This window comes from Neoarius graeffei, chromosome 2 (assembly GCF_027579695.1).
Source record: "Neoarius graeffei isolate fNeoGra1 chromosome 2, fNeoGra1.pri, whole genome shotgun sequence".
NCBI lineage: Eukaryota > Metazoa > Chordata > Actinopteri > Siluriformes > Ariidae > Neoarius > Neoarius graeffei.
Genome location: NC_083570.1, coordinates 18110549 through 18134622, shown reverse-complemented (window position 1 = coordinate 18134622; position 24074 = coordinate 18110549). Strand labels below are relative to the sequence as shown.

Genomic DNA, 24074 nt, shown 5'->3' with positions numbered 1-24074 from the left:
GTTAATTGATGTCAGGTGTAGTGATTCTGCCACTTACCTTCCCTGACTCCGCCCTCCTGTCACAGACCGGCGCTTGACCACGCCCCCGCTGCCACATTCACATTTATATATTCAATTTATAATAATAATAATAAACAGTTCAAATTAAATGGCATGGTTGAGAAAATATTTGCTTTCAGGAGATGCTTCAAATCTATCAGTATACACAAAATCTGTTCAGCTTCTGGGGCCCTGTGGGCCCCCGGCTCCAGACCCCCTGCTAAAATTGTTTCCTCGGATTTTGTCATTTCTATTTCACAGCCCTGGTTCTTACAAGAGCGTGAGAGAGAACAAAAGCCAATCGTAACAGTTCTTACAAAAGAACCCGCATCTGTTCTATTTTATCGAAACTTGCACATGTTCATCGTCACTGCTCTTCAAAAATACGTTTCTCTTTCGTATCGGCTTTTTTACTCAAAATGCCGAATACAACTGACAAGCGAGACGAAGCGAAGGTACGTGAAATCGATGCGGGTATAAAAAACAGAGAGGACTGACGAGCTTTTGTCTTTGGCCAAAAGGCTGAAAAAGAAGTGGAAATGATTAAATGAAAATGAGAAGTGACTGTGAACTATAAATAATTGTATAAAGTGTACATAGACATTATCCCATAAACTCAGCATTCGTTTGATTTAATACATTGAACATGTATATGATGGTCAGTAAATCTGAATTAATGCTGACAGTTTTGAAAACTTAAATATTTCAAAAGACTTTCTGAAATCATATGCAACTAATGAGGACATCGGGTGACTGGCCTTTTCTCCCTAAGAAATGTTATTTAATATATGAGCATTTTGATAATTTAATAAAACTTACGTTTAATGTGAATTTAGTTTGTCATTTTTGTTGATCATAAATTATAACCATACCCTTGAATGTAGAATGTGATTTTATTTTGAATTCAAACAATACTCCTATTGATTTGAAACATTTTCATGTAAATATATAAAAAAGACAACCGATTTTTTATCTACTACAGCTCAGATTGCAGGAAAAGTGGTTTGTAAGGCCTTATTTTTCAAAATTTTCCTGGCGGGGTATCCCTCCCAGACCCCCGGCTTCGGGCGCCGTCTTGTTTTCTGTATATAGTGGAAGTTCATTATGTCTGACTAAGTATTTTTAAGTTCGTTTCTTAGGCCCAATCGCAATTCTAATTTCTACCCCTCCCCCTTCCCCTCCCCCTTCCCCTTGGCCCTTCCCCTTGAAACTGAGCTACAAGGGATAGGGCTTGAAATTCAACCCCTACGTATTGGGATAGCCCTTCAACGATCGCATACGTCATCGCGTACCTCCGTCAGCGTTTACTTAATGCGTCATTGGCTGCGACCAGCCGCTACAGTCAGAGCCAGAGGCAGAACCAGAAATCTCTGCTGGCAGGGTGTGATTTGTTAACTAACACCACTGAATGGGATATCTTTGGCGCTTCGTGCACCACATCCGACAGAATGAGGTGTCAGAACACTCATGTAAACAATAAAAGCGAGAATAACAGAACAAAACGTACGCAGTCAAGCAACCGAAAACAATACTCACTCCCAAAGCTTTTTAGCAGCAGCTTGGATTTCAGAAATCGCTGCTCATTCTCAGCTCGAAAGCGAATCAAGCGGCGTGTTTCCTCTGGATAACAACTTAAAACACGTAAATAATGGAGAAAATACATTTATGACAATCTTTCGCCGCGGGAACCGCCATCTTTCTGAAATCCGCATGAAATCTCGCTGAAATCCGCATGGCATTGTGGGAAATCACTCAAACCCCTTCGTTCGGAGTCAGCTCCAGGAAAATCTCCGTTTGGAGGGGTACAGAAGCCCTACCCCTTCCCCTACCCCTCCGCGTTAACTGGGATTGGGATACCCCTACCCCTTCACGTGAACGCGCAAAATGGAGGGGAAGGGCCAAGGGGTTGGTCCAAGGGGTGAAATGGGATTCGGCCTTAGACAAGGATTTTAAGCTCGTTACCTTGTTGGCGGTTTCGGCGTGAAACTTCCGCCTTCCTCAGAATTGTCACCAGACGTCAGGTGGTGATGTGCCTTATCAGCTGATGTTACGTTACGGAGGCGTGAACGTCCTGTCCGATTTGACAGGTAGTCCACGCCTCCTGCTGTCAGGTCGCTCCCCCAGGAAATGTCATAAAATGTCAGTAATCAGAACACTATACGACCGAACACAGAACATCACGGAGGAGAAAGATAGACAGGAGGAGGACCAACACATCCAACAGGCATTAAAAAACTGCCAATATCCACCGTGGGCAATCCGAAAAGGGAAACTACAGACACAAAAATAAAGGAAACAAACAAGAAAAAACACCGAAAAAACAACCCGGGGTTTTGTCACACTACCATACATAAAAGGAGTCACAGAATGCATTCAACGATCCATGAGGAAATACCATATCAACACCCCGGTCAAACCATACAAGAACCTCCGACAGCTGCTAGTTCACCCCAAAGACAAAATAAAACCGGACAATAAATGCAACGTCATCTATGAAATCCCTTGCCGTTCATGTAATAAAGTCTATATTGGTGAAACGGGCAGATGCTTCCATACACGAAGGAAAGAACACCAAATAGAATGTGAGAAAGAAACAACAAAAAGACTCACAAGATCCGAAAAAGAAAAAGCAAACCAAGAAAACCTAAAATCAGCCATTTCAGACCACTGCAAACGACAAAATCACATAATGAATTGGGAAGAGGCCAGAGTCATTCGCGCTGAAGAAAATAGATTCCAGCGTTGGATTTTAGAGGCAGTGGAGATACGCAAGCGGGCAGAAAGTACGATAAACCGGGATGAGGGAGCGTACGAGCCGTCCTGGGGGAGCGACCTGACAGCAGGAGGCATGGACTACCTGTCAAATCGGACAGGACGTTCACGCCTCCGTAACGTAACATCAGCTGATAAGGCACGTCACCACCTGACGTCTGGTGACAATTCTGAGGAAGGCGGAAGTTTCACGCCGAAACTGTCAACAAGGTAACGAGCTTAAAATCCTTGTCTAAGAAACGAACTTAAAAATATCTTGTTTTCTGCTTTTTTTTTTTGGTGACCGCCCACTCTCATCCCTGCAAATCCTTCTTTCCCAGACTGTACTCCATCGCACATAGCAATCTTCTGAATGTATCTAAAGCCAGCAGTGGCGTACTCTGATAAGTCATCGCTAGTTGTTTGCACCACGGCAGCCGTTTAGACCACCAGCTAGTTCACTTCCGGTAAAACCTTCCGCTAAGGAAAGTCACGTGACCTGAAACCCAGCAGTTCTTTCATTTCATGCAAAGCTGGACCCGAGTCACCGTTTTTCTTTCGGTACTCCATGATGACTGAGCTTTATTTATGAAGTGTATAGAAAACGCTTGAAGGATCAGGTTGTCTAAATGGTGTTCCTTTAGGTGTGGTAAGACCACAATATGCCAGCTGTTTGCTGCTCTGGCCGGCCAGAAGTTTTTCGCAGTGAATTGCCATCTGCACATGGAGACCTCCGACTTCTTGGGTGGTTTGCGGCCGGTCCGTCACATCGGAACAGGGCAGGTAAGACGGACACGACGCTGTTCACGAGAGCAAGAAATTATAAACCAGCGTGAGCGTTTTTAGTTTTAACGGGCTTTTTATTCGACTTCTAAAGTCGGACGCCGAAGACGGCCGTTTGTTCGAATGGCGCGACGGACCCCTGGTGCTCGCGATGAAACAGGAAGGAGTGTTTCTGATGGACGAGATCTCCCTGGCCGACGACTCCGTTTTGGAGAGGCTCAACAGGTCGGTGAAATGCACGCACACGCACAATCAAACCAGATACACGCTCCGGCAACTTCCTTTTCTCCTCCTCAACCCGCGTCTGCGTTTTTTCATTTTCCCTCCCGCGTTCCCTGGCTCTCTGCAGCGTCCTGGAGACGGAGAAATCCCTGGTCCTGGCAGAGAAAGGCAGCGGCGACGACGACGACGTTGAGCTCATCATTGCCGGGAAGAAATTTCGACTGGTTGCCACGATGAACCCCGGTGGAGACTTTGGCAAGAAAGAGGTATGTTTTGAGAAAAAGTTGACCGCGTTTTCGTGAACGCAGTATCTTGAGCGTACCTTAAGGCAGTGGTTCTCAAACTTTTTCTGCCATTCCCCACTTCAGAGGAAGGGTATTTGTCCGCGCTCCACTTGTCTAGCAAAATGTTAAAAAAAAAAAAAAAAGGTTTTTTTTGGTGCTGTCAAAAATGTTGCGTTATTAACGCGTTAACTTGACTCAATTTTAACGGCGATAATTTTTTTATCGCGAGATTAACGCTCTGTGACATGATGTAGGTTTTTCATAAGCTTTTGAAACTGCCAGGAACTTGGAACAGAGACTTTGTTTAGAAAAACGCTAGCAGCTAGCCACGCCCCGCACAGCCAGAGTCCTCTGCCCCCCCCCAAAGAACCAGCGCGGGCCGGGTGCGCTAGTAGAGATGGGATTTACGGCTCTTTGATGGGATCCGCATCTTTGTGATCCGTTCTTTGAAAAGAGCCGTTCAAAAGACTGGCTCATTTGGCTCTTTTTAAATATTGATTCAGTTTTAAGAAGACAGCGTCTAAAGAAGCCAGATCCCTCTGAACTGTAAACTCAATGCTATCCCAGAAATCCTTCCTGTAATATGCAAATTTGGCCGCCTCTGATTGGACAGCGCGACGCATCAACAGGCAGAAAGTGTAAAAGTACAAAATGTGTTAAGTGAGCTGAAACAGTAAAGATCAGATTCAATGCAATATTTATCAACGAACAACTTAAACTTAATATAATAGTGTACTTTATATTATAATCAAGCATGTCAAGCCTACCGTCACTGTGTAACCCGTCTCTCTGATAGACTAACTCAAGCAGTAGATCACTTCACTCATGGTTCTCTTGTTAGTCTCGGGACGAAGAGCCACGGTGCTCAGCTTAGGTTTCAGTTAGCAGTGGCTGTGTCAAGACGTGTTATGCTTTGCAATAAGAAAAACATTGGTACAAAACAAGCCCATTCACTTTTTTATGCTGGTAAGAGAATTACAATGGTTTTTCGTGTGACAAAAATGTGCGATTAAATTGCGATTAATCACGAGTTAACTATGACAGTCGCGACATTAATCGCGATTAAATATTTTAATCGCTTGACAGCACTAGTTTTTTTTAAGCCCAAATTTTGTTTCACATGCAAAACTTATTCATTTCAAAATGCTGTTTATAATTCGTTGGAAAAAGCTGAGGCTTTTGTTTCTCACAGTATTCACATTTCATAGTAGGCCTATTATTTCCAAGAGCACTCTTCATAATGGAGCACAGAGCTAGTCAGCACAGAGATCCTCTTCCTCTCTTTGCTCCCTCGTGCGTCTTTACCTAACAGGCGCCACTCTTGTGCAGATTATGGCTTGTTGACGACAAACCTGCAGCTTTCTGCACTTGAGTTTTACTGGCTGTCAGGCGGCCAAAGAAGGCACCCAGAACTTTCCTGTTGGACTGTCGAAACTGAACACACTTCAAAGCAGAGCGACGAGTCGTGTTTCCCCCTCGCGCTCGCACCGCGTTGACATTGACAGCTGACAGACGTTCGATTAGCATTGGGAGGGGAGTGTGAGAGAGAGAGAGAGAGAGACGATATGGCATGTTTAATTTTGTGGTAAATTAAGAGTGGGCGAGAGAATAACAGTCAGAATCATGATAATAATAGTAATAATAAGTTAAATTTATAGACCCCTTCGCATGTTTGTAAACAAACCGACCGTTGCCAGGATGCGCGCGCAGCCTAGTCTAGCTAACGCGACTTCAAAGCTCTGCGAGCATTTGGTCTGGCAAAGATATTAAGCCCAACCGTTTCCCAAAGCGCGTGGTTGACCCGCCTCCCTGAAATGCCTCAGTTTGCTACTGGTCGAAGCCAGAAAAGGCTGTGACGAAGCTTAAACCAATCACATCACTCTTTCCTCTGACGTATGCGACGCGACGGGGCTAACCGGTAGATTAAACTCTTACCGAAGCCGGTCGGGAGCAAGGCGAAAACGTCCTTCCTTTCAATAAATACCTCCAGGGCTGCTCTTTGCTCCGTTTTCAGTGAGAACTTGCTCCATGTTCGTAATGTTTCTAGTGAATGAAGCGCTTCCGGCATAGATTCTGTAAACAATCTATGGCTTCCGGTCGCAGTTCTACTACGTCAGTGCCTTGAACACGCCTCTACCCAGGGCCGTTGGAGATGCCCAAAGTTGATTGGCTCCCGATTTTTCGGGAGCTTGGAAGAGCTGGAGATAGCTTGCCTGGCCAGACTAAGCTCGCAACAGGCCCTCGTGTTGCGTCACGCTTAGGATGGGCGGCCCAGGCTACACGCAGCCTGGACTCAGAAACAATGGCGCTGCCCATAGACCGGCATTATGAGCTGTCAGATTATGCAAAACAATTATCGTTACAAGATCGAGAATGCTACATAAAGAAGTTAACTCTAACAAGTGGACATCGCCTACCGGATCCGCATTTAATTAAAGAGTGGACGGACGATGTTAGTAAGTTCCCTGGTATACAATGGCCAGATATATACTCGTACCTTACTGACAAGACTTCACTGTACACCCACGAAAACCGTCATGCCTACAAGTCTTTAGACGCATATGATTGTTATGTGCGGGCATGTACAACTTGATTAACAATGGGACACTCATATTCATTTTGTTTTAATCAAATTATGCCAGTGATGTGATGGCAATGTGGCTTTAGCTACAACAGCAAATCCCAACACTAAACAGCAATTTGCAGGAGGTAATGGCATGAAAGGTAAAGAGTGCAGCTAAGAGAAATCAGAGCTGCGTAAAAAGCGAGAGGCAGAGAGCAGAAATGAAACTGAACGGGGCGGGAGCTAGGTTAGAGCAGTCAACGTAAGTTGGCATTTAGAGTGAGGGCACACAATTTTACCTTTCCATCCTTGCTTTAAAATTGTGATTTTCGGCATACGCAAATAATGATGGCACAAAATCTGGACTGCTTGAGTCAAGCGAGACCTCTCCTACAAACAAAATTGCATGCAAAGCGAAGTTAACATGCTAACAATATTCATTACATTGTGTAACTATGACCCAGCTAATCAGACAAACGTTACCAAAGTATTTTGCTACATCAATAAACGAAGACTAGAAAGAATAAAAAAGATTTAATAAATAGCCTGATCTTACCTGTGATGAAGTGGGCGCTGCAAACCCGCGCATTTTTGATGGTGCTTTCATCCCAGTCTACACGTTTGATGGCTTGTAGTCATAGACGTCGGCGATTTTTTTGGGAATGGGTGAGATCCTGCTGGAATTCTGTACATTTTAACCCCATCACTGCTACGATTCTGACACCCGACAACACAACAACTAGGCATCGCTGAGTCTTTTTTGAATCCAGGCTGCGCGCGCAATTTCCTCTTGTGTATGAATGACGTTTACTGCGAAGGGGTCTATATAGCGCCTTTCAAGAAACCCAAGGACGCTTTACAATTATAGACAAAGAAAAAAAAAAATAAAAAAAAAATAATAAAAGTAAAAAGTCCACCAAGTAGGGGTCAGGATGTAATTCTCGTGGTGTAGCAGCCACAGTCCCACCCAAAGGCGCGCGAAAACGAGTCCCACATCTCTAGCACCGCCGCCGTGACGCCGTCAGTAACATCGCTCAAATACCATGCCATGGATCCACAAAGCGAGCAGAGAAGCTCCGCCACGCAGAGCGCTGGTGTGTCCCAAACCGCCTGCACAGCCGCCGCGACGCCACCGAGCAACATCGCTCGGAACATCACGCCAAGCGTTAAAGCACAGAGCGCTGGACAACCACGATGTAAAATGAGCAACGAGCTCACTGCAGTCCATAGCTGGGAGCGCAGGCATCACCCACAGTGAACCAAGGCCTGGAGGGAACCGACGCCCAAAACTGGGTCCGGAGCTACACCACAACCGGCAGACAAAAACACTCAAACATCAAACCACACAAACACACAGGAAAAAAAAATTAAAAAAAAGAAAATAGAAAAAGAAAATTAAAAATAATATAATAAAAGCTCTGGTGAGAAGCGGCAGCCAGAACGCGCACGACGTACTCTCAAACGGAAACGAAAAAAAAAAGTTCGAGGCATGCTGCTGTGTTTCAAGCATCCAAACAGTATTGCGAGTGTGTGTGTGCGCCAGCTAAAATCCACAAGCAACCATGGTGGAGAGAAGAGAACACGGGGAGCGAGAGAGATGGCATGTATTTTGTTGTAACTGGTGTAAGAGTAGCGAGCGAGCTAAAGAGAGATTTGCCATCAGAATCACTTTTCAAACCTCCAAATCATCGGCAGAGCAGAAGCCAACTTCAAGCCCACCCCTAAAAAAAAAGCCCAAATGAAACGCAAACCGCGTCTTCACAAAATTTAAAGAGATCCTGATAGCAATGAGCCAGTCCTTCATTGTGAACTCTAAGGAAAGGCGGCCGGTGTTAAGAATGCAGTCGAGTGCAGATGGGTTCGTTTCCTGTCTAAGGTTCTTTAAAGATGTTTAGGACAATCAGTGAATACATTGAGAGTGAATGTGTTAACTTAATGGCAAAACAGAAAAGTATTAAATATGCAAAAAAGAAAAAAAAAACTTCCGATTTCACGCCCCCCCCCGCCGCAGTACCTCCGCGCCCTACTAGGGGGGCACCCGACCCACTTTGAGAAACACTGCCGAACGTCTTCAAATTTGGTAGAAACGTTCAGTTGGATGCAAAGATGAACCGATTAGAAGTTGGTGCGACGTCATGTTCTTGTGAACCTGATGTATCAGGAGCGCCTCGAAGAAATATTTGAAACCGAACTGGTTCACTGAGGCGTACGATGACCGAGCAATGATTCTAGTCTTTACAGGGTTCCCACGGGGTCTAAAAAAGTCTAAAATTCAGAAAGTTAAATTTTAGGCCTTAAAATGTCTAAAAAACACACATATTTTCATCCCAGGTCTAAAATTTAATTTATCCAAGTCTAAAATTCTTACATCCGCTCAGTCCGTTCCTAGAAGTGCCTGCAAAACGTTAATAAAAAATGTGCCGGTTGCGTTGTTGTCTGCCTGCTAAAACCTTCAATCACCGATGATCGCGGCAAGTATGCAACGGTCCAGTTTGTCCACTATGCCTACCGTAGTTCTACCTTCTGAGTTCCCGCCGAGTTTATGCAGTCTGTGGCAGTCAGAGAAGGTTAGCGGTTGTGTTGGCAGTGCAATGAAGAGTGTGGATAGCGCGTCGAATAATAGTGAGTAACGAGGTTCACATACTTTTGCCACTCACAGATATGTAATATTGGCTCATTTTCCTCAATAAATAAACGACCAAGTATAATATTTTTTGTCTCATTTGTTTAACTGGGTTCTCTTGATCTACTTTTCGGACTTATGTGAAAATCTGATGTTTTAGGTCATATTTATGCAGAAATATAGAAAATTCTAAAGGGTTCACAAACTTTCAAGCACCGCCGTAAGTATGAAAAATGAGAATGTTCCGCGAGCAATAGGCTGAAGCACACTATCGCTAAAAGGAGCTGTGTTGGGCTGGAACGGTTGGTTAAATAGCCGCTCATATTAGCGCGGAGAGCTTTCACACTGTAGACAATCTTAGCGTGCACATTACATGTCATCAACGTTACCATGACAGCATGGAGCGCATGAGTCCAGTCAGCGTATTCAGCTTTCTAACAGTGCTCTTTTTTTTTTTTTTTAAATATATTATTCTCTCCCCAATGGTGTGTCTTTCCTGGCTTTATTATTTAGTATTTAGTATTTTTGCATTCATATTTTGCAATGATTTTACACCTCTGTCTCAAATGGCCCCTGTTTGCTCCGCTACTGCTTAAAAACCTGCTGTCTCCCTTGTATACCTCTCACAAGGTATGACTTGATTTCATTGGTAAATCGCTGCCGCCTTGCGTGAGTTTGCTGTTTAACTGGAAGCAAGTGTGCTACGGGGCTACTACGTACAGTGGTGCTTGAAAGTTTGTGAACCCTTTAGAATTTTCTATATTTCTGCATAAATTTGACCTAAAACATCATCAGATTTTCACACAAGTCCTAAAAGTAGATAAAGAGAACCCAGTTAAACAAATGAGACAAAAATATTATACTTGCTCATTTATTTATTGAGGAAAATGATCCAATATTACATATCTGTGAGTGGCAAAAGTATGTGAACCTCTAGGATTAGCAGTTAATTTGAAGGTGAAATTAGAGTCTGGTGTTTTCAATCAGTGGGATGACAATCAGGTGTGAGTGGGCGCCCAGTTTTACTTAAAGAACAGGGATCTATCAAAGTCTGATCTTCACAACACGTGTTTGTGGAAGTGTATCACGGTACGAACAAAGGAGATTTCTGAGGGCCTCAGAAAAAGCGTTGTTGATGCTCATCAGGCTGGAAAAGGTTACAAAACCATCTCTAAAGAGTTTGGACTCCACCAATCCACAGTCAGACAGATTGTGTACAAATGGAGGAAATTCAAGACCATTGCTACCCTCCTCAGGAGTGGTCGACCAACAAAGATCACTCCAAGAGCAAGGCGTGTAATAGTCGGCGAGGTCACAAAGGACCCCAGGGTAACTTCTAAGCAACTGAAGGCCTCTCTCACATTGGCTAATGTTAATGTTCATGAGTCCACCATCAGGAGAACACTGAACAACAATGGTGTGCATGGCAGGGTTGCAAGGAGAAAGCCACTGCTCTCCAAAAAGAACATTGCTGCTCGTCTGCAGTTTGCTAAAGATCACATGGACAAGCCAGAAGGCTATTGGAAAAATGTTTTGTGGATGGATGAGAACAAAATAGAACTTTTTGGTTTAAATGAGAAGTGTTATGTTTGGAGAAAGGAAAACACTGCATTCCAGCATAAGAACCTTATCCCATCTGTGAAACATGGTGGTGGTAGTATCATGGTTTGGGCCTGTTTTGCTGCATCTGGGCCAGGACGGCTTGCCATTGTTGATGGAACAATGAATTCTGAATTATATCAGCGAATTCTAAAGGAAAATGTCAGGACATCTGTCCATGAACTGAATCTCAAGAGAAGGTGGGTCGTGCAGCAAGACAACGACCCTAAGCACACAAGTCATTCTACCAAAGAATGGTTAAAGAAGAATAAAGTTAATGTTTTGGAATGGCCAAGTCAAAGTCCTGACCTTAATCCAGTTGAAATGTTGTGGAAGGACCTGAAGCGAGCAGTTCATGTGAGGAAACCCACCAACATCCCAGAGTTGAAGCTGTTCTGTACGGAGGAACGGGCTAAAATTCCTCCAAGCCGGTGTGCAGGACTGATCAACAGTTACCGGAAACGTATAGTTGCAGTTATTGCTGCACAAGGGGGTCACACCAGATACTGAAAGCAAAGGTTCACATACTTTTGCCACTCACAGATATGTAATATTGGATCATTTTCCTCAATAAATAAATGACCAAGTATAATATTTTTGTCTCATTTGTTTAACTGGGTTCTCTTTATCTACTTTTAGGACTTGTGTGAAAATCTGATGATGTTTTAGGTCATATTTATGCAGAAATATAGAAAATTCTAAAGGGTTCACAAACTTTCAAGCACCACTGTATGTTTTAACTATTAGTTTTAAAAGATGTGTATGCATTTTTACTGGTAATATGGTTGAAATGGTTGCTACAGCAAGTGGAGGTCTGCGATGCTGTGGTTTGCAGCATGGGGTTCACATGAGCAATCAAGAAAGTCATCATCTGACAACAGTGCATTATATAATAACGCTGTTTTATTACCAGAACACCACTAACCAAAAGTTTAAATGAGTTCTGTTGCAGTTAGGGGAAAAAATCAAACCCCTACAGACTGCATTTACTGCACAAATGCCCTTTATCACTCTATTGTCTTGTACTTTTGTTGCTATGTGACATAATGTACTAATGTTGCCATATGACATAAATAAGCACACAATCAGTTTGTATCCCTGATAGTCAGTTTACCAATACAAATGACTGTTTTGAGAATTGAACTCGATTGTCTTTTTTCGGGAAGGGCGGGGGTAGGGCAGGTTGTAATGCTTCGTGTTGGTCTAAAAAATGTTTCATAATGGTCTTAAAAAGTCTAAAAAAGGTCTAAAATTGAACTTCCTGAATCCTGCAAGAACCCTGCTTTAGACGGAGCGGGGAAAAAAAAATCGATCACATGCTTAAAATGTCACTTTTTGTACGTCCAGCTTTCTCCGGCATTGAGGAACAGGTTCACGGAGATCTGGTGTCCTCAATCTAACAGCCGCAGCGATCTAATGAAGATCATCCAGCACAACTTGCGAGCAGGGCTTTCTTTCGACCAGCACGACCACCAAGGTGGGTGGGGATTTGAGAATTCAGTGGTTTTGATCAGCTTCGCTGGTAATACCTGAGACTCGTCCATCATCTTGTTTTCCAGGCAAGGACATCGCCGAGCTCATGTTGGACTTCATCAACTGGCTAACCAATCAGGAGTTTGGGAGACGATGCATCCTGAGCGTAAGGGACATCCTGTCTTGGGTGGACTTCCTGAACGCTGTGTGCGAGAAGGATGAGGATCGGGATGCGAGCAACTTCATGGGTCTGGAGGAGATGCAGGAGCCAGAATGGGACCAGAGGCTGGACACGGTCACGGCCTTCATCCACGCCGCCTGCCTCGTTTACATCGACGGGCTCGGATCAGGTAAGCGCCGAGGGGAAAAAACAACATATCCAAAATATTTTGTGCATCCAGGTCTTTTTTTTTTTTTTCCAACACGGCCTTGCTTTTATAACGGCGCTTTCTGGTCGTCAGGGACGACAGCGTCGGCAGCAGAGAACGTCACGACGGCGAGGAAGGCGTGTCTGGCTTTTCTGGAGAGGAAGCTACGCAGGATCACGAAGTTAGACGAGAAAATGCAGGAGGCTCTGAAGGTTTACGACACCAGGCTGGTCAGAGAGCCGCGCTGGGGGGACGACTTCTTTGGGATCGAGCCTTTCTACATCGTAGCTGGTGAGCAACGCTCGTTACGATCGCCACTGTCGTCTTTCCAGTCACGTAAAATATTTAAACGTTTTGTTCCCCCAGATCCCGAGAGCGAAAGCCGCATTCTGTTGGACTACTCCCTGGGTGCAGGCACCACAGCAGTGAATACCATGAGGATCTTACGGGCGCTGAAACTCCAGAGACCCGTCCTGCTGGAGGGTTCACCCGGAGTGGGCAAGACCAGTCTGGTGGCTGCGCTCGCCAAGGCCTCGGGGAACCAGCTCATCAGAATAAACCTCTCTGAGCAGACAGTATGCAACTTCTCATCTCATCTCATTATCTCTAGCCGCTTTATCCTGTTCAACAGGGTCGCAGGCAAGCTGGAGCCTATCCCAGCTGACTACGGGCGAAAGGCGGGGTACACCCTGGACAAGTCGCCAGGTCATCACAGGGCTGACACATAGACACAGACAACCATTCACACTCACATTCACACCTACGGTCAATTTAGAGTCACCAGTTAACCTAACCTGCATGTCTTTGGACTGTGGGGGAAACCGGAGCAGCCGGAGGAAACCCACGCGGACACGGGGAGAACATGCAAACTCCACACAGAAAGGCCCTCGCCGGCCCCAGGGCTCGAACCCGGACCTTCTTGCTGTGAGGCGACAGCGCTAACCACTACACCACCGTGCCGCCAGTATGCAACTTCATCTGCGAAAATAAACCTTTCACTCGAGTTATTTATTTTTTGCTCAAAACCGCGTATGTTATAGTAGTTTACATAAGCCAGGTTAGAACCTGGACGTGAGTTTGACTTGGGTTACGTTTCTTCAATCAACTGAAAATATCCCATAATAATAATTTATTACTTTTATATAGCGCTTTACAAGTCAAACCACAAGTGTTGCCAGGCAAAACAAACCTCGCCCGGCAGCACTTATTTTGTCGATAACGGTAATATTTCTCAATCGTCAGCTGTCAGGTTAGAGTCCTACGAAAGTCCATGACCTTGAGTTTGACCTTCCAAAGCCATTCAAGGTCAAAGGTCATGGCGGCAACTGAAAGCCCATACGAGACTTCGTATACATTGATAACCGTGAACATCCGGCTGTCATGAACCATTTTAAAGTTACAGCCCTGTGAAAGCCCATGACCTTTCAAGGTGCCCAACGAAAGCCCATATGGCACACTTCCTAGAAGCTGATAATGCTAAATATCTGTCTACCGTTTTCAAGTTCCAGCTCTGTGAAAATCCATGACCTTGGTCATGGTGCCAAACGAAAGGCCATATGGGAGTTCCTGCACGCTTGTAATAGTAAATGTCTGTCTATCGGCAACGGTTTTTGAGTTATAATGGAAAACGTGGTGTTTTGACCGAAAGGTTGACCTTCACCGTGACCCGATTACCTCCAAAATGTAATCAGGTAATCTATGGACCGTTGCCTACCTGCCCTGAAAATTTGAAGTCAGTCGGTGCAACCGTCTAGACGCTAGATTGTTAACAGACAGACATGGAAACAAACGGCATTGATGGAAACAAACATGACAGACATGGAAACAAACGCCTCCGTCGCGGGCGAGGTCTAAAATCACTCCAGATTTAAAAAAAAACATTAATATTCATTCAGTGAATCAGAATTGAAGAAGCATAAGCTGATTCTCAATAAGAAGGTTTTCAATTATGGAATCAATTTTGTGCCAAAATGTTCATACAATACTTTTGAAATATCAAACAAAAACGACAAATCAAAATACAAAAAAAAAGTCAATTTTTTTAGACTGGCAAACAAATTATTCGTGTAATCGTGCAAAATATCAGTCTATTACTCTTCAGAAACCTTTTATTTTTGTTCCGCGTCTTTCTCGGTTTTGTTTGACGTAATTTATTTTGGTTGCGATTCCAGCTTTCTCGTTTGCGCTCCCTGACTTTTTGCTTGCAGTTTTGGCACAAGCTTCACGTGTGGGTGGGCTGTCCAGGAATGCATTCCCATTGGCTAACTTGTGTTTGACTGACAGCTACGCTCAGCCATTCCCTACTCGGATTCTGGCGGACTGTTTGACGAGTGACCGATCCATTGACGGTAAACAAGGATCGAGTGGACTTCAGTGGCGACTATGATATTGAATTAATTCAACAAAATGTAAGTGCGGGACAAATGTGCTGTATGTGTTGCAGTAGTGCACATTATGCAGGCGTGTTTAACGTTAGCAAGACAGCTATTATATTGGGTAGTGGAGCGAAGGCTAACATTTGACTTGCCACGAAACACCTGCATAATGTGTACTACTGCAACACATACAACACATCTGTCCCGCACTTACACTTTGTTGAATTAATTCAATATCATAGTCGCCACTGAAGTCCACTCGATCCTTGTTTACCATCAATGGATCGGTCACTCGTCAAACAGTCCGCCAGAATCCGAGTAGGGAATGGCTGAGCGGAGCTGTCAGTCAAACACAAGTTACCCAATAGGAATGCATTCCTGGACAGCCCGCCCACACGGGAAGTTTGTGCCAAAACTGCAAGCAAAAAGTCAGGGAGCGCAAACGAGAAAGCTGGAATCGCAACCAAAATAAATTACGCCAAACAAAACCGAGAAAGATGCGGAACAAAAATAAAAGGTTTCTGAAGAGTAATAGACTGATATTTTGCACGATTACACAAATAATTTGTTTGCCAGTCTAAAAAAATTTGACACTTTTTTTTTTTTTTTTTTTTGTATTTTGATTTGTCGTTTTTGTTTGATATTTCAAAAGTAGGGCGGCACGGTGGTGTAGTGGTTAGCGCTGTCGCCTCACAGCAAGAAGGTCCTGGGTTCGAGCCCCGGGGCCGGCGAGGGCCTTTCTGTGCGGAGTTTGCATGTTCTCCCCGTGTCCGCGTGGGTTTCCTCCGGGTGCTCCGGTTTCCCCCACAGTCCAAAGACATGCAGGTTAGGTTAACTGGTGACTCTAAATTGACCGTAGGTGTGAATGTGAGTGTGAATGGTTGTCTGTGTCTATGTGTCAGCCCTGTGATGACCTGGCGACTTGTCCAGGGTGTACCCCGCCTTTCGCCCATAGTCAGCTGGGATAGGCTCCAGCTTGCCTGCGACCCTGTAGAAGGATAAAGCGGCTACAGATAATGAGATGAGATGAGAGATTTCAAAAGTATTGTATGAACATTTTGGCACAAAATTGATTCCATATTCAATTGCTTTGAATAGTTTGCAAAATGATTCGCCTGTTTTAAAGAAAAAAAACAACAACCTGGAGAAGCCTGTCCATCAAAAGTCCATCGCAAGATGTGTAGGGAAGTAATGAGCGAAGAAACCAAGAGCTCCAGGGTAACGGTCAGTGTGATGCTGCCACCACCATGCTTCAGTCTGTGGATGGTGTTCACACATCACCTTTTATGGAACTTTTTATCCATGTTAAGTTGCTCATTATAAAAAGTATTATTCTATCCCCATTCGCCGGATATGAGCATTTGCGCACACTGATAGCCTAGTAGTAGAGTAGCCAATCAGCTGATCTACCATGAGGAGAGAAAAACAAAATGGCGGCACGTGTCGCTGAACCGACTGAGCACGAAATAAAAACTCCACTCAAAGTTTGAAGCGCTTATTTTTTTTTTTTCCAATAAAATGTGTTTTCATTGATCAGCTGTTGATTGTAAATCTTGTCAAGTTTGAAGACGTGACAAATTGCGTACGTGTTGTGGTAGAAGAGGAATAAAACGTTTTATTCTATCCACATTCACCGGATACGAGCAATCGGACGCTCTGATTGGCTACTCTACCACTAGGCTATCAGCTCATATACCATGAGTAGAGAAAAACAAAATGGCGGAGCGTCTCGTGTTGCTGAACCAACCGAGGACGAAACAAAACCTTTACTCGAAAACAAAACCCCAAAAATTACAAAAAAAAGCAACCAAATTTGGAATGAAAGTACGTGATAGTAAGAACGTATCCTTTTTTTTTTTTTTCTCCCCCAAGAATTATTATCGCATTTTTCAGAAATGGCTTCTCTCGTTTCACTGGTTGGTTTCCATTCTTCATCTTTAAAGCATTAAAATTTGTTGGATTTAAAAAAAAAAATTTTTTTTAATTTTTAAGATCGGTTCAAAAGAGTTTGAAAATTATATCACTGAAATGTTCAAGGAAGTAAATTAAACGTCTAAAGCGCTATTCTAGACCTCGACAGCAAGACGGCACTTTTTACAAAAAAAACAAACATTAAAGTCAATTCGTGCAGCCATCGAAAGGTTTTTAAGAAGTCTGCTTGAGAGGAAATTATTTTGTCGGATGTTTTGTATAGAGTTTTTATTTAGAGGGCGCGCGCGTCTTTTGGCAACGTTGGCAGATGTCATTTGCTTTGATTTCCGCTGTACGTTTTACTTCCGTCCTACGATGTCTCGCACAGGTCTCGATGAATCTCGTTTACGGCAGTTGCTTTGACATACGGACTGATATATATTCCATAGTGTATTTCAAACACTTGCTATAGCAGTGACAAAATAGCAATCAAAAATGCATTCTGATATTATTTAATGAAATATTTAAAAAAAAAAAAAGTTCCTCTTTAAAATACCTGAACTTCAAACTCGCCAAAATTGCAGTGTTGATATGCACGTGATCTGTGCAAATGGCTCGTTATGGAGTGATGACTGTTTCCCCCCTCCACTCTGTTCAGGATGTTACGGACCTGTTTGGAACAGACCTTCCCGTGGAGGGCGGTAAAGGAGGAGAGTTTGCGTGGCGTGACGGGCCTGTCCTGGCTGCGCTCAAAGCTGGACACTGGATTGTACTAGATGAGGTAACGGCATGAGGTGGAACCACAAACCACGACTCAGCAACTGGTGCTGTGTTCAGGCTAGCAAGCAATAAAGCAATAGGCAGGCTTTCTTTCTTTCTTTCTTGTACCTGTGGCCACTCCTCTTTCTTTCTTTCTTGTACCTGTGGCCACTCCTCTTTCTTTCTTTCTTGTACCTGTGGCCACTCCTCTTCTTTCTTTCTTTCTTTCTTTCTTTCTTTCTTGTACCTGTGGCCACTCCTCTTTCTTTCTTTCTTGTACCTGCGGCCACTCCTCTTTCTTTCTTTCTTGTACCTGTGGCCACTCCTCTTTCTTTCTTTCTTGTACCTGTGGCCACTCCTCTTTCTTTCTTTCTTGTACCTGTGGCCACTCCTCTTTCTTTCTTTCTTGTACCTGTGGCCACTCCTCTTTCTTTCTTTCTTTCTTTCTTTCTTTCTTTCTTGTACCTGTGGCCACTCCTCTTTCTTTCTTTCTTTCTTTCTTTCTTTCTTTCTTTCTTTCTTTCGTTCTTTCTTGTACCTGTGGCCACTCCTCTTTCTTTCTTTCTTTCTTTCTTTCTTTCTTGTACCTGTGGCCACTCCTCTTTCTTTCTTTCTTTCTTTCTTTCTTTCTTTCTTTCTTTCTTTCTTTCTTTCTTGTACCTGTGGCCACTCCTCTTTCTTTCTTTCTTTCTTTCTTTCTTTCTTTCTTTCTTGTACCTGTGGCCACTCCTCTTTCTTTCTTTCTTTCTTTCTTTCTTTCTTGTACCTGTGGCCACTCCTCTTTCTTTCTTTCTTTCTTTCTTTCTTTCTTTCTTTCTTTCTTTCTTGTACCTGTGGCCACTCCTCTTTCTTTCTTTCTTTCTTTCTTTCTTTCTTTCTTGTACCTGTAGCCACTCCTCTTTCTTTCTTTCTTGTACCTGTGGCCACTCCTCTTTCTTTCTTTCTTGTACCTGTGGCCACTCCTCTTCTTTCTTTCTTTCTTTCTTTCTTGTACCTGTGGCCACTCCTCTTTCTTTCTTTCTTGTACCTGCGGCCACTCCTCTTTCTTTCTTTCTTGTACCTGTGGCCACTCCTCTTTCTTTCTTTCTTGTACCTGTGGCCACTCCTCTTTCTTTCTTTCTTGTACCTGTGGCCACTCCTCTTTCTTTCTTTCTTGTACCTGTGGCCACTCCTCTTTCTTTCTTTCTTTCTTTCTTTCTTTCTTTCTTGTACCTGTGGCCACTCCTCTTTCTTTCTTTCTTTCTTTCTTTCTTTCTTTCTTGTACCTGTGGCCACTCCTCTTTCTTTCTTTCTTTCTTTCTTTCTTTCTTTCTTTCTTGTACCTGTGGCCAGTCCTCTTTCTTTCTTTCTTTCTTTCTTTCTTTCTTTCTTTCTTTCTTTCTTGTACCTGTGGCCACTCCTCTTTCTTTCTTTCTTTCTTTCTTTCTTTCTTGTACCTGTGGCCACTCCTCTTTCTTTCTTTCTTTCTTTCTTTCTTTCTTGTACCTGTGGCCACTCCTCTTTCTTTCTTTCTTTCTTTCTTTCTTTCTTTCTTTCTTTCTTGTACCTGTGGCCACTCCTCTTTCTTTCTTTCTTTCTTTCTTTCTTTCTTTCTTGTACCTGTGGCCACTCCTCTTTCTTTCTTTCTTTCTTTCTTTCTTGTACCTGTGGCCACTCCTCTTTCTTTCTTTCTTTCTTTCTTTCTTGTACCTGTGGCCACTCCTCTTTCTTTCTTTCTTTCTTTCTTTCTTGTACCTGTGGCCACTCCTCTTTCTTTCTTTCTTTCTTTCTTTCTTGTACCTGTGGCCACTCCTCTTTCTTTCTTTCTTTCTTTCTTTCTTGTACCTGTGGCCACTCCTCTTTCTTTCTTTCTTTCTTTCTTGTACCTGTGGCCACTCCTCTTTCTTTCTTTCTTTCTTTCTTTCTTGTACCTGTGGCCACTCCTCTTTCTTTCTTTCTTTCTTTCTTTCTTTCTTGTACCTGTGGCCACTCCTCTTTCTTTCTTTCTTGTACCTGTGGCCACTCCTCTTTCTTTCTTTCTTTCTTTCTTTCTTGTACCTGTGGCCACTCCTCTTTCTTTCTTTCTTTCTTTCTTTCTTTCTTGTACCTGTGGCCACTCCTCTTTCTTTCTTTCTTGTACCTGTGGCCACTCCTCTTTCTTTCTTTCTTGTACCTGCGGCCACTCCTCTTTCTTTCTTTCTTTCTTGTACCTGTGGCCACGCCTCTTCTTTCTTTCCTGTACCTGCGGCCACTCCTCTTTCTTTCTTTCTTTCTTGTACCTGTGGCCACTCCTTTTCTCTTTCTTTCTTGTACCTGTGGCCACTTCTTTCTTTCTTTCTTTCTTTCTTTCTTTCTTTCTTTTTTTTCTTTCTTTCTTGTACCTGTGGCCACTCCTCTTTCTTTCTCTTTTTTCTTTCTTTCTTTTTTCTTTCTTTCTTTCTTTCTTTCTTTCTTGTACCTGTGGCCACTCCTCTTTCTTTCTCTCTTGTACCTGCAGCCACTCCTCTTCTCTTTCTTTCTTTCTTTCTTTCTTTCTTTCTTTCTTTCTTGTACCTGCAGCCACTCCTTTCTTTCTTTCTTTCTTTCTTTCTTGTACCTGTGGCCACTCCTCTTCTTTTTCTTTCTTTCTTGTACCTGTGACCACGCCTCTTCTTTCTTTCTTGTACCTGCGGCCACTCCTTCCTTTCTTTCTTTCTTTCTTTCTTTCTTTCTTTCTTTCTTTCTTTCTTTTTTTTCTTTCTTTCTTGTACCTGTGGCCACTCCTCTTTCTTTCTTTCTTTCTTTCTTTCTTTCTTTCTTTCTTTCTTGTACCTGTGGCCACTCCTCTTTCTTTCTTTCTTGTACCTGCAGCCACTCCTCTTTCTTTCTTTCTTTCTTTCTTTCTTTCTTTCTTTCTTGTACCTGCAGCCACTCCTTTCTTTCTCTTTCTTCTTTCTTTCTTTCTTTCTTTCTTGTACCTGTGGCCACTCCTCTTTCTTTCTTTCTTGTACCTGCAGCCACTCCTCTTTCTTTCTTTCTTTCTTTCTTTCTTTCTTTCTTGTACCTGTGGCCACTCCTCTTCTTTTTCTTTCTTTCTTGTACCTGTGACCACGCCTCTTCTTTCTTTCTTGTACCTGCGGCCACTCCTTTCTTTCTTTCTTTCTTTCTTTCTTTCTTTCTTGTACCTGTGGCCACTCCTTTGTTTCTTTCTTTTTCTTTTTTCTTTCTTTCTTGTACCTGTGGCCACTCCTTTTCTCTTTCTTTCTTTCTTGTACCTGTGGCCACGCCTCTTCTTTCTTTCTTTCTTTCTTTCTTTCTTTCTTTCTTTCTTGTACCTGTGGTCACTCCTCTTTCTTTCTTTTTCTTTTTTCTTTCTTTCTTGTACCTGTGGCCACTCCTTTTCTCTTTCTTTCTTTCTTGTACCTGTGGCCACGCCTCTTCTTTCTTTCTTGTACCTGCGGCCACTCCTTTCTTTCTTGTACCTGTGGCCACTCCTTTTCTCTTTCTTTCTTTCTTGGACCTGTGGCCACGCCTCTTCTTTCTTTCTTGTACCTGTGGCCACTCCTTTTCTCTTTCTTTCTTTCTTTCTTGTACCTGTGGCCACTCCTCTTTCTTTCTTTCTTGTACCTGCAGCCACTCCTCTTCTCTTTCTTTCTTTCTTTCTTTCTTTCTTTCTTTCTTTCTTTCTTTCTTTCTTGTACCTGCGGCCACTCCTTTCTTTCTTTCTTTCTTTCTTTCTTTCTTTCTTGTACCTGTGGCCACTCCTCTTCTTTTTCTTTCTTTCTTGTACCTGTGACCACGCCTCTTCTTTCTTTCTTGTACCTGCGGCCACTCCTTCCTTTCTTTCTTTCTTTCTTTCTTTCTTTCTTTCTTGTACCTGTGGCCACTCCTTTCTTTCTTTCTTTTTCTTTTTTCTTTCTTTCTTGTACCTGTGGCCACTCCTTTTCTCTTTCTTTCTTTCTTGTACCTGTGGCCACGCCTCTTCTTTCTTTCTTGTACCTGCGGCCACTCCTTTCTTTCTTGTACCTGTGGCCACTCCTTTTCTCTTTCTTTCTTTCTTGGACCTGTGGCCACGCCTCTTCTTTCTTTCTTGTACCTGCGGCCACTCTTTCTTTCTTTCTTTCTTTCTTTCTTGTACCTGTGGCCACTCCTTTTCTCTTTCTTTCTTTCTTTCTTTCTTGTACCTGTGGCCACTCCTCTTTCTTTCTTTCTTGTACCTGCAGCCACTCCTCTTCTCTTTCTTTCTTTCTTTCTTTCTTTCTTTCTTTCTTTCTTTCTTTCTTTCTTTCTTGTACCTGTGGCCACTCCTCTTCTTTTTCTTTCTTTCTTGTACCTGTGACCACGCCTCTTCTTTCTTTCTTGTACCTGCGGCCACTCCTTCCTTTCTTTCTTTCTTTCTTTCTTTCTTTCTTGTACCTGTGGCCACTCCTTTCTTTCTTTCTTTTTCTTTTTTCTTTCTTTCTTGTACCTGTGGCCACTCCTTTTCTCTTTCTTTCTTTCTTGTACCTGTGGCCACGCCTCTTCTTTCTTTCTTTCTTTCTTTCTTTCTTTCTTTCTTTCTTGTACCTGTGGTCACTCCTCTTTCTTTTTCTTTTTTCTTTCTTTCTTGTACCTGTGGCCACTCCTTTTCTCTTTCTTTCTTTCTTGTACCTGTGGCCACGCCTCTTCTTTCTTTCTTGTACCTGCGGCCACTCCTTTCTTTCTTGTACCTGTGGCCACTCCTTTTCTCTTTCTTTCTTTCTTGGACCTGTGGCCACGCCTCTTCTTTCTTTCTTGTACCTGCGGCCACTCTTTCTTTCTTTCTTTCTTTCTTTCTTGTACCTGTGGCCACTCCTTTTCTCTTTCTTTCTTGTACCTGTGGCCACTCCTCTTTCTTTCTTTCTTGTACCTGCAGCCACTCCTCTTCTCTTTCTTTCTTTCTTTCTTTCTTTCTTTCTTTCTTTCTTTCTTTCTTTCTTTCTTTCTTTCTTGTACCTGCGGCCACTTCTTTCTTTCTTTCTTTCTTTCTTTCTTTCTTTCTTTCTTTCTTTCTTGTACCTGTGGCCACTCCTCTTCTTTTTCTTTCTTTCTTGTACCTGTGACCACGCCTCTTCTTTCTTTCTTGTACCTGCGGCCACTCCTTCCTTTCTTTCTTTCTTTCTTTCTTTCTTTCTTTCTTTCTTTCTTTCTTTCTTTCTTGTACCTGTGGCCACTCCTTTCTTTCTTTCTTTTTCTTTTTTCTTTCTTTCTTGTACCTGTGGCCACTCCTTTTCTCTTTCTTTCTTTCTTGTACCTGTGGCCACGCCTCTTCTTTCTTTCTTTCTTTCTTTCTTTCTTTCTTGTACCTGTGGTCACTCCTCTTTCTTTCTTTTTCTTTTTTCTTTCTTTCTTGTACCTGTGGCCACTCCTTTTCTCTTTCTTTCTTTCTTGTACCTGTGGCCACGCCTCTTCTTTCTTTCTTGTACCTGCGGCCACTCCTTTCTTTCTTGTACCTGTGGCCACTCCTTTTCTCTTTCTTTCTTTCTTGGACCTGTGGCCACGCCTCTTCTTTCTTTCTTGTACCTGCGGCCACTCTTTCTTTCTTTCTTTCTTTCTTTCTTTCTTTCTTTCTTTCTTGTACCTGTGGCCACTCCTCTTTCTTTCTTTCTTTCTTTCTTTCTTTCTTTCTTTCTTTCTTTCTTTCTTGTACCTGTGGCCACTCCTCTTCTTTTTCTTTCTTTCTTGTACCTGTGGCCACTCCTCTTCTTTTTCTTTCTTTCTTGTACCTGTGGCCACTCCTCTTTCTCTCTCTCTCTCTCTCTCTCATGCCCATGCTCAATACGGAGCAGCAATTTGAGTGTCTGTATTTCAGGATGCAGCGTATAAATCAAGAGGGTGTGTGTTTTGTACGTGTTTCCTTGTTGCACAGCTGAACTTGGCCTCTCAGTCCGTGTTGGAGGGTCTGAACGCCTGCTTCGACCACCGAGCAGAAATCTTCATCCCGGAACTGGGCGTACGTTTCCAGGTCCAACATGAGAAAACCAAGATCTTTGGCTGCCAGAACCCCTTCGCGCAAGGAGGAGGTCGCAAAGGTCTGCCGAAATCCTTTCTCAACAGGTTTACTCAGGTGTGGATCCCTCATGGCTCTTTCTTGTACCTCTCTTGTTTTGTTTGTTTTTTTTTCTTTATCATTTCCTGATCTGACGTCTTAATCTGGTGCTCGCAGGTCTACGTGGATCCTCTCACCAGTGAAGACCTGCAGTTCATTGGTAACTCCATCTTTCCGAACATTAGTGAGCAGATCATCTCGAAAATGGTTCAGTTCAGCAAAAAGGTAAGGTTCAAGATGATGATAACCGAAGAAAATAAAGCCCAGCATTTAAATGCGTTTTTGCTTCTTAATGCTTC

The 24074-nt window shown here is 43.2% G+C and overlaps 1 protein-coding gene across 1 annotated transcript in view; it reads left to right on the top strand.

Annotated features, from left to right (window-relative positions):
* Positions 1-24074, top strand: part of mdn1 (midasin AAA ATPase 1) — a 149334-nt gene that overhangs the window by 54289 nt on the left and 70971 nt on the right. The window contains exons 29-38 of the mRNA XM_060913949.1: positions 3435-3573; positions 3668-3798; positions 3923-4061; positions 12212-12341; positions 12424-12687; positions 12799-12996; positions 13072-13280; positions 17650-17772; positions 23596-23793; positions 23893-24000. Of these exons, the coding sequence (XP_060769932.1) occupies positions 3435-3573; positions 3668-3798; positions 3923-4061; positions 12212-12341; positions 12424-12687; positions 12799-12996; positions 13072-13280; positions 17650-17772; positions 23596-23793; positions 23893-24000 (1639 nt within the window). The remainder of the gene's footprint in view (positions 1-3434; positions 3574-3667; positions 3799-3922; positions 4062-12211; positions 12342-12423; positions 12688-12798; positions 12997-13071; positions 13281-17649; positions 17773-23595; positions 23794-23892; positions 24001-24074) is intronic.